This window comes from Mesitornis unicolor, unplaced genomic scaffold (genome assembly GCF_000695765.1).
Source record: "Mesitornis unicolor isolate BGI_N332 unplaced genomic scaffold, ASM69576v1 scaffold5982, whole genome shotgun sequence".
NCBI lineage: Eukaryota > Metazoa > Chordata > Aves > Mesitornithiformes > Mesitornithidae > Mesitornis > Mesitornis unicolor.
The window spans coordinates 14,486-24,577 of record NW_010167012.1 but is presented as its reverse complement, the minus strand read 5'-3'; the positions used below and the strand labels follow the sequence as shown (position 1 = coordinate 24,577).

The following is a 10,092-nucleotide window of genomic DNA, read 5'->3' as shown; positions in this document are numbered from 1 at the left end:
AAATGCTGGGTGCTGTGAGAGGTGGGGATCGTGCAGGATCTGTGCTGGAAAGGGGCTGTGACAGGAGTTGCTTGGTCTGGTTAACCCTCCAGCCATCACCGTTTCAGGGCTGCCCATGGCAGGGCAGAGGCATTGGCCAGGTTTGGGAGGCTCCTGACTGGGGTGAAGCCAGCAGATCAGACAGCCTATCTGGAAATATCCTTCAGATAACTCACTTTTGGGTCACCCCAGCTAGGAACAGGGCAGCTGGCCCTGCCAGAGAGGCTTTTGAGGAAGCTTTGTGGTTTTTATAGCAAAAGTCATGCCCTCATGCCTGCTCCCTTTCCTGGAGGCTTCTGCTCACAGACGAGCTGTCAGACTCAGATGGGGGCACATCCCTGCTCATCTCCTACCAGGGATTGTGAGCACTGGAAAAAAAGAGGGATTTTGGTTAAAAATTCAGTGCCCCAACACATAAACCCCACAGCGCCCATCACCGCTGGCTTCCCCTGCATCCTCAGCGCCGCGCAGCTCAAGTCTCTGGCCAGGACAAGATGAGGGTTGTCCCTTGCAGAGGGACGTGGTGCAGATGCTGCCAGCTCTGGGTCATTAATTGCTCCCAAATCCCCTTCTCAGGGGATCAGAGTGGGATGGGTGAAGTGTTACAGCTCCTAAGCCAGGTTTTGTGGCTTTCCTTCTGCAGCTCATCGAGCTCACAAGACCTGTGGATGCCCACCTGGAGCACGTGGAGTTTCAGGCGCTGCTCCAGCGGCTCAGCCCCAACCTCATCCTGCACATCTTCGCCTCCGCTGTCCTGGAACGACGGCTCATTTTCCTGGCGGAGGAGCTGAGGTGAGTCCTGCTCTGTTTATTGATAAAAACAACAGCAACAAAAAAAAACACCTTTGAAGGAGCGTAGGACGCAGCTGAGCTTGGGGTGGGATGTCCCCTCTGAACAGCGGAGCTCCTTGTCCTCATGTGATGCCACCGCGATGGCTCCTTGTCCCGCAGCGTCCTGTCACAGTGCATCCACGCCGTGGCTGCTCTCCTCTACCCCTTCACCTGGGCTCACACCTACATCCCTGTGGTCCCCGAGTGCCTCCTGGACACCGTCTGCTGCCCCACGCCCTTCATGGTCGGCATCCAGATGCGGCACCTCCGCGCCCAGCCGATGGAGGAGGTAATTCATCCAGGTGGGGTGAAAGCATCTGGATGGGGCCATGGGTTGGTCCCTGACCCTGGGTTTGTGCTGGCTCCCGGGTTGGAGGCTCTGGTTGTGCCCTTTTCCCATCCAAGGAGGCCGGAGATTGGGGCTTCATGCATGTCCCCTCCTGGTGACACCTGGAGCAACACCTCCATGTACCCTTGGGTGCTGCCACCCCAGGACCCGCAGCCCCAGCCCTAAGGGTTTGGGGAGCTGCTGTCGGCCAGGCTGGCTGTGGGCATCATCCAACCTTGCAGAAAGGCTCTGTGGGCTTTAGAAAGGCTGCAAGAAGGCTTTAGAGTGGATATGAGGAAAAGATTCTTCCCTGAAAGGGTTATCACTGCCCAGGGCAGTGGTGGAGTCTCCATCCCCATAGGGATTTAATAGACAGGAGGTGAGGTGCTGAGGGACGTGGTTTAGTGGTGAACAGGTTATGGTTGGACTCCATGAGGAGTCTTAAAGGTCTTTTCCAACCCAGTGATTTGTGATTCTGTGTGGGCACAAGCCACCAAGCCTGGGGCACACACGGTCCCTGGAGGATGCCCAGGTCCCTCCTGCTGCCCCTGTGAGCTGTGGACACAGCAATCTGATCCCAAAATGGGTGGGAGGAAGCCCGGATGCCTTGGGAGGGCTAAACCTGGTCACTCTCTGCTCTCTTTCAGGCCCTGATAGTGGATCTGTGCGAAGGGAAGATCCTGCGGGCGGTAGGTGCCCTCATGCAGGGTGTGGGGCTGGGGGTGGGAAAGGGCCCCTTTCCCCCTCGGTGCCATCAAGTTTCGGGGGCAGAGACATCTCAGTGTCACTCATCCAGGGGGAAATGTCCCATGAAGGGAAGTCTCCAGCCACTGCTTCTGCCTTGGAGGGTCAATGTGTTGGGCACCCCTGCAGCACCCTGCAATGGCAATTAATTAATGATCTCCCCAGAAAGCCCTGCTAATGAGCTGCTCGTGGTCATCTAAGCCAGGTTTCCACCAGTGCCGGGTGCTTCACAACCCCATTGCCTTCCAGGTGGGTGACGAGGAGGAGATCTTGCCCATCAAGCTGCAGAACGAGATGCTGACGTCTCTGAACAGGCACAACAACAACAACAACGTGCACAGTAAGTGAAGTACACAGTAACTTACTTCTTTATATATGGTAAAGTGGGTGCAGGCTGCCCTCCACAGATGGCCAAAGTCCTCAGTGAAATGGTTTTCCTAAACAGACCTGGCCTGGGATGTTTCTGCCCCAATTTGCAACAAAATGCAGGCCCAGGAGAGAAATCCCTTGGCCTTTCCCCTGTGCTGCAAAATGTGAGAGCAGGAACAATTAATTCTGCTGGAAAAATCAGGTTTTGCTAATATTTGGCACACAAAGATGCCACCACCCTGGAAAGCAAACACAGCCAGTGCTCCCTGAGCAAGATCAGTCAGAGAGAGGTTTTAAGTAAGCGATTGCTCGGGATGCAAACAGGGACTGCGAACCGAGGAGGCTGAAATAGATCCATCCCTCCTATGTCCAGAGAAAAAGGTGGGTCCCATCCCCACCTCTTGTGCTCCGTGTCCTCTTCCAGCACCCGAGCAGGTGAACGCGCTCGTCTCCGAAGCCTTCGTGCACTTCTTCGTCCGAACGGTCGGCCACTACGCCTCGCACATCAAATGGAGTAGAAACGGCTCGGGCACCTTCCAGGAGCGAGCTTTCTGCAAAGCCATCACCTCCAAGACCAGCCGCAAGTTCGTGAAGAAGTTTGTGAAGACAAACATGTTTTCCCTATTTATTGAGGAAGCGGAAAAGAGCAGGATCCCACAGGAAGGTAAACGGCCCCCTTTTTCCTTCCCAATCTGGTCGGGTGAGTTTTGCAAAGTCCTGGAGGGTTTGATTAAGGGGAAAAGATTCCCCGTGCCCAGAGAGGGATGGAGCTGGAGGCTGAGGATGCTCAGGGCAGCGAGCAGCACCCGTTTGCTCTCAACAGTTGCATTTCTCTGTGCTTGTCAAGCAATAAAAAAAAATCCCTGGGCTCATTTTAGGTCTTGTCACTTGGCTGGGCCCAGGGCAGTTACTGAGAGCTCAGCGCTCAGGCCAACACACCAGCAGCAGCGCAAATATTTGGCTTGGATGCCGCAGCAGCTGGGAGCTGGGTCCTGGCTGCGCTGCCTGCAAGCCCTGACTCAGCTCTGTCACCGGCTCCGGCCTGGGCCCCCAGTGACAGAAGCGTCCATCCCCCTTCCCATGGGTTTACAGAGCACTGGGCAGAGCTGAGCCAGCTCTCAGCCCAGGATGGGGGCAAACAGGGGTGACAAAGGATGAGGAAGCCACCCCAAACATCTCTGGTGGCCAGACACGTCCTGGCCTGGGACTTGCCATCCCCAAGGTCTTGCTGCACTCAGGGATAGTGCAGGAGGGGGCATCCACTGTGCTCTGTCAGCAATTGCCACGTTGAACAAAGCAAACGTCCCCTCGGTAGCGAGCAGCAGACGGTGCCCGTGGTGGGTCCCTCTCCAGCCCAGGGGACTGGGGCGCAGCATGGCCTTGGTTGCTGCTTCCTCTGCCCTTTTAGGTCAGGTTTACAAGGCAGGCAGGGAGCTGGGTCTGCCCAGGCGTGGGAGAGGGATGGCCCAACCCCAGCTTTCCCATTACTTTCCCAGTCTGCGTCCCCCTTTTGGCTGCTCGCATTCCCAGGGTCTCCTGTTTTCTCTCTTCCTGGCTGGTTGGACAGGAAACACAAAACCTGAACGCATGAGTTAAAATCTTAGGCTAACCCAGCATAAAAAAAGCCCATTTTGGGTGGGTGAGAGGGATGGGTGGAACTGCAACAACCCCGATTTCACCTGGGTTCACACCTGGGTGCAGCTGCCCATAACCCAGCACAGTTTGGCTCCCAGGGCTCGTACTCACACCCCAACCCCTACCCCTGCATTTCACCACCGACCTCTTCCCATCCACAGCATATTTCCAGCAGAAAATATCAGAGTACCACAAACAGAAGAAGCACCGCAGGGACTCCTGAGGCCCAGCCTGGGAGCACAGCAGCAGGAACGGGGCCATGCAGGTCCCCGCTGCGCAGACTGGAGCTCGCTGGACTCCACTGGATCCATCCACCGGTTCCTGCCCATCCGTGACTCACAAGATCCGTGGGCAGCGCCGAACACTGGTTTCTACCCTGTTTTTTGCCTCAGGGCATCGTTGCACTGGAAAACTCTTTTGCACAGAGCTAGCAAGCAGGCTGGGATTTCTTTTTCCGATCTCGCTAGAAATAGGGACAAACTGCGACCCGCGGAGGCGTTGTCCCCATCAGGACCTCGCGCAGGGACGTCAGGAGCCGGCTGCAGCACGACAAAGGGCGTAGGGTAATTGTTAGAGAAAGAAAAAAAAAGAGTAGGAAATAGTGTTATTTCTAATTAAAACAAACCTAGGATTTGCAAATAAGTGACATCCTATCAAAATATTTCCGAGGTTTCTATTCTTAACAACCGCTTCACTGTATTTTCTAGCGAGATGTGCTCATTGTTTAATACCGGCAGGAGCTGTTGCGGTGGGTTTTAGCAGTTTCCTCTGCTTCGTTGGTACCACTCACAGCCCCATTTAGCTCTTTAAAGAAACAAAAAGGTTATTTTCCAGCAGGTTATTTATTTGTGCTGTAAGCAAACTGTGAAGGCCACCGGGCTGTGTTTTGTAGTAGAAGGAAGCGGCCGATCAACAGCTTTGGATAGGGAGGAAGTATTTGTTAAATCCAGTAGTAAAACGTGTCAACATCCTCCTGGTTGCTGGTTTTGATGCCAACTCCTTTTAAAACCTTGCAGTTCACTGAAGCGCCGTCTCCGAAATGCGATGCCTGCAGCAGAATGGAAGCTGAATTATGGTTCTCTCCTTTCCTAAAGCCCTCATCCAGGGATTAAATATTGCACCAGGGAAAGCTGGTCCCCAAACCAGGGCCCAGCAAGGGCTGGGGATGAAGGCTCAGCTTCATCCTCCTCTTTGGGATGTTACAGCCGAGCTCAGGTACCCACTATGCAGATGCATGCATACAGATGTTATCAAAAATACAGCTTAATCCCATTTTTGCAGCAGTATTGAATGAAATGGTGAGAGATTTTACATAAACACTAAAAACTCAGCAGGCTGACCGGCAGGAAGCTTCGCTTTCAGAGCTGTTGAACATCGGACGAGACAGATGTAAAGGGCATTTATTTTAGAAGCAACAATCTGTGCAGTCATGCACAAACACAAGCGACAGAGACGCAGTTGGACAGAGGGCACAGAGTGAACAGCATTGAAACTCTCCAGCCTCACTGGAAGAAAATGGTTGGGTTTTGTTCAGTCCCCATGTGTGGTTGGAGAGGGGAACAAAATATTAAGTTAAGGGGAAAAAAGGGAGGTTTTTGGCACTGTGGGAATCTTCTCTGGCTCCACATGGGTAGAGAAAGTGTCACAGGTTTAACTACAGCAAATTAAAGGTTAGTGGGTTTTTTCCTCTGTTTCTTCTTTCATTTGAAAATGTTCATCTGCCAGCAGAAAATGGTGTGTGTGGACAATCAGGGGCAGCTGTCAGGGATCTGAAAAGGTCACTTGCCTCCTCCTTGTCCATTACCGTTTGAAGAAGATGCCGACCTTTTTGGATGTGAAGTATAACCCCGTGTCATTGAGAAAAATAGGAAGTGGTCCTTGCTTTGGCAGCAGCACTTTAGAAGAATTCGAAATCACATAAGGGACTGGGCTGTGCGGTTGCTTCATTCCTGCCAGAGAAAAGTGTAATGAAAGTCACCCCTTCGCTGCTGAAAACAGACACAAAAACTGATCCTTGATCACAAAACTGATGCCAAAAGTTGTTCAAATGTAGGCAGTGGTAACAAACTTCAGCAAGTGAGATGCTGATCAAGGAATAGGTTGAAATCCAATGCTAAGTTACTTAAAGCACTTTTCCTTCTAGTATTGTTTGGAAAAAGGGCCTAGATCCGTTCCCAGAGGAGCATCCTTGGGAAACACAGCAGCTCTCAGCTCCAGTGGCCATGAAGACAAAAGGGGACAGCAGGAACCAGTACAGAGGAACAGGAGCACCCCAGGAGCTTTTCCAGCACCAATTTCTCTCCCCACCATCCAGCAGCAGCTTCAGAGCTACTGGTGGTCGGTGGAGATGCTGGAAAGAAAGAACACAAGCCCAGGGACATAATCTGCCTGAGGACCCCAAATTTCCACCCCACTCCTCTCACCTTTTCCCTTTCAGCACCCTGTTACTCCTCCCAGCAGCTCTCTTCTGGTTTCCTAAGCCTGAAGACTGATAGCATTCCTGATCAGCTAATTTTAAGATTCCTGATCAGCAAGTTTTAAGGGTTTCTTGAGTTGGCCTGAACATTGAAAAGCAGCTTGATATTGGTATCATGCTTGGTTACTCACCTGACTGCTGCAGTCTTGCGAGGGGAGAGTGAGGTTGGATATAAGGAGGAATTTCTTTCCTGAAAGAGTGGTTCAGCACTGGAAGGGGCTGCCCAGGGCAGTGGTGGAGTCCCCATCCCTGGAGGGGTTCAAGAAGCCGTGGATGTGGCACTTGGGGATGTGGTTTAGTGACCATGGTGGGGTTGGGTTGGTGGTTGGACTCAATGATCTTAGAGGTCTCTTCCAACCTGGAATGATTCTAAGAGCTTTAATGCCCTCCCTTCAATACCCAGAGGGAGGACAGACTGCACATTGCAAGAAATACACCCATCCTTATGATCAATCAAGATCAGTGAAGAAAGGGCAGATGCTGAATAAAATACCCTATTTATTTCTCTGAATTCAGCCTCCTAAACCACCTGCTCGTAGCTGGGGGCACTGCGTTTGCTGCTGGAGACACTGGGGTAAACCGAGTTTGTCAGGAGCACAGACGCATCCAGCTGGGCTCAGGTCACGTTGCAGCGTCTCAGCAAAACTCGCAGCGTGTTTTTAAATCCTTCTTCCTGCTCAAGATTTGTCTCAACACGTGATCTAAGTCTACAACGCTAACTAAAACAGTGCCAAGAAATGTTTTCCCTGAACTGGAAAGTGTTCGTTTATACTGCTAAATTGTTCACATAGTTCCCAGCACAGCATTGGCCAACTCACGCTCGTACAAACAACTCCCAGGCACGGTCTGGGAGTCAGCTCGGGAATCGCTCCTGATTTGTGGTTCAAGCCTCGCTACGCAGCTGCCCTGCTCGGAAGATAAGTTTCGTGTTCTGGCATGTGTCACCCTCTGCCAGCTGGCCTGGGTGCCAGCAAACAGTCCTGGGCATATTTAACCTACCCGAGTCAACACAGGCACTACTGCTAAGTGCTTTCAGATGGCTCCGGTACAATAATAGACACAGCTCCTACCTCAGCTCACTTCCCGTCTGCTAGAACCACTGAAAACTGCTGCAGCCTTCACCTCCTGCCTCTGGAAATGATGAAACTTCTCTGTGACTTCAAACTCAAAGATGGGGCATGGCAGTGCTGGATGTACCTGGTGCACGCAGGGGTGGAAGGCAAGAATGGAAAAATACCGGTGTGAAACAAAGTCGATGATCAGATTAAATAGAAACAGGCCTTGAGGTATCTCGACCTGTCTTTTGCCTGTGAGAAACTCCTTGCCAAAGCAAGGGAACTCCTCTACCCATTCTTAGAAGAGGCAACGCTCCAACACCAAGTGGGAATTTACAGTTACACAGAAAAACTTGCTGAACGGAGAACAGGTCACATTTGTTTTGAAGGGAGCACACAGACACAGGTGTTGCAGGAAGCTCAACGGGCGGCTGCTGCAAAAGCTCTTCCTTCCAAGTCGCTTCTGAAAGTGAAAAAACACGTCACGAGCTCGGGCTGAGCCCACGAAAATTCTGTTCCACTTCAACTCCTTGAGCTGCCTCAGCTCTACAAAGGTACCCGAGCAACCTGCGATCACAAAGACAATACCATAATGTACAAATGCCAGGGGTAAAGTTCATTTATTCCACTATTTATTACAGGCATTTATATGACACCTATAGCCACAGCAACACCTTATATGGCTTGGGTTACCAGCAGTAACCATTCCCTGATAACACAAACTTTATCGGGATAGAAATGGGAATTTTTTGCTCGCTGGCTGAACACGGAGGGCATTCAAATTCCAGGCAGTGAAAAGCTCAGGGAAAGGTGCCCTTTACATTTCCTGAACATCAACAGCCTTCAGCTTAGACATGTTTTGTAAATTAAAGGGCTGTCTAGGACCGAACTTTAAAGATTTCAGTTCTTCCCCAGTTTCAAGTATCAGTGAGAAATTATTTGGAGCAGCTTAATGTTAAAAGCCTGAAGATGGAGAGCACGGATCTCCTTGTTTGCATCTCGAGGAAGCCACTTACACTCCAGGGAGGGACTTCCCAAACAACCAAGTTTTGCACCCACGCCGTGATGAAGGGAAACACGTGGTTTGTGAAGGGGAGACGGGCCCTCAGCACCTTAAAATCCTTCATCTTCTGCCTTGCAGACTTTGCCTTGCTCACCTTCACGGGAAGGGCAGCAGCAGAGGCTGGACTATATAGATCAAGCCTTCACCCAACTGAATACAGTTAAAACTAAGTAACCCAGTGATCTAAACTCCAGTTGTATCTAAATCTGTGATACTATAGAGACAGCTGCCACTTTAAACACTGGAGATGCTCCCAGTACCAAGGCACTTAGTCCACAGCATTACTCTTAAGAGCTGTGCCCCTGGTATGTGGTCAGGATGCAGCAACCAAACCCTCCCACAGGCTTCAGCCTGGCAGGGACCCTTTGGAGCCCCCAGTACAAACAAGGCCAGGTCCCCCAATAGCCCTCAGCTGTGTTTACCATCAAACAGCTCCTCACATGCACACAGATCCCTGGGAGATCAATGGTTCCTGTGGTTTCCCCCTCATCTTGAAGATGCTTCTCCTTTCCCGAGGCACGACCTCCAACTCACTTGTTCAAACAGCATCACCCCATGGGAAGGAATCAAAACTCTTCCACGAGACAGAGCACATCCACGTGAACAAGTCAGCATCTCGGTTCCACTTCCTGCAACATCTCAGGCAGGGGCCAGCCCCAGCTCTTTCCTCTCTAACACTTCAACAACCACAGCCACGCCTGCGTTTTCTCGTGCCCCAGCAGCCCCCTGTGTCTGCAAGGACATGACTGAGGAAGATCAGCCTCTGCCCATGCTGGCCTGACACTGGGGACTGTCCCAGGGAGCTGGAAGGGGTTTAAAGCTCCCCAGGTACTGAAGGAGCCGAATTTTCTCCCCACTTCCTGAGCACCTTTTCTAATCACTGGGGTATCACAGGAAATACACATCACCACTTCCTGTGGCCAAGTGGGGTTTTGATTTATTGTTGTTGGGGTTTATTTTTAAGTGAGCTGTGCTTAATCCCTTCAAACAAGAGGTACAAGCAGTTGTCTTCAGGTACCGCTGTGGCTCAGTAGACAGAGACATATTCTGCTTTTGGGAGACTCTACCTGGAGTACTGCATCCAGTTCTGGGGCCCTCAATATAAGGGCACTGAGCTGCTGGATCAGGTGCAGAGGAGGCCATGGAGATGCTGAGGGGCTGGAGCAGCTCTGCTATGGGGACAGCTGAGAGTTGGGGTTGTCCAGCCTGGAGAAGAAAAGGCTCCAAGAGGACCTTAGAGCACCTGCCAGGACCTGAAGGGGCTACAGGAAAGTTGGGGAGGGACCTTTTACAAGGGCAGGGAGTGACAGAATGAGGGGTGATGGTTTCAAACTGGAAGGGGTAGATTTAGACTGGATATCAGGAAGAAATCCTTCCCTGTGAGGCAGTGAGGCCCTGGCCCAGGTTGCCCAGAGAAGCTGTGGGTGCCCCCTCCCTGGCAGTGCCCAAGGCCAGGTTGGACGGGGCTGGGAGCAGCCTGGGCTGGTGGAGGTGTCCCTGCCCATGGGGGTTGGACTGGGGGCGCTGTGAGGTCCCTTCAACCCAAACCAAG

General features: G+C 51.9%; 1 protein-coding gene across 1 annotated transcript in view; it reads left to right on the top strand.

The window, feature by feature from the left end:
- The window catches only part of DENND2D (DENN/MADD domain containing 2D), a 13,827-nt gene extending 9,279 nt beyond the window's left edge, over nt 1-4,548 (top strand). The window contains exons 7-13 of the mRNA XM_010178515.1: nt 683-831; nt 991-1,159; nt 1,846-1,887; nt 2,192-2,282; nt 2,736-2,975; nt 4,108-4,150; nt 4,527-4,548. Of these exons, the coding sequence (XP_010176817.1) occupies nt 683-831; nt 991-1,159; nt 1,846-1,887; nt 2,192-2,282; nt 2,736-2,975; nt 4,108-4,150; nt 4,527-4,548 (756 nt within the window). The remainder of the gene's footprint in view (nt 1-682; nt 832-990; nt 1,160-1,845; nt 1,888-2,191; nt 2,283-2,735; nt 2,976-4,107; nt 4,151-4,526) is intronic.
- Nucleotides 4,549-10,092: the final 5,544 nt, after the last annotated feature.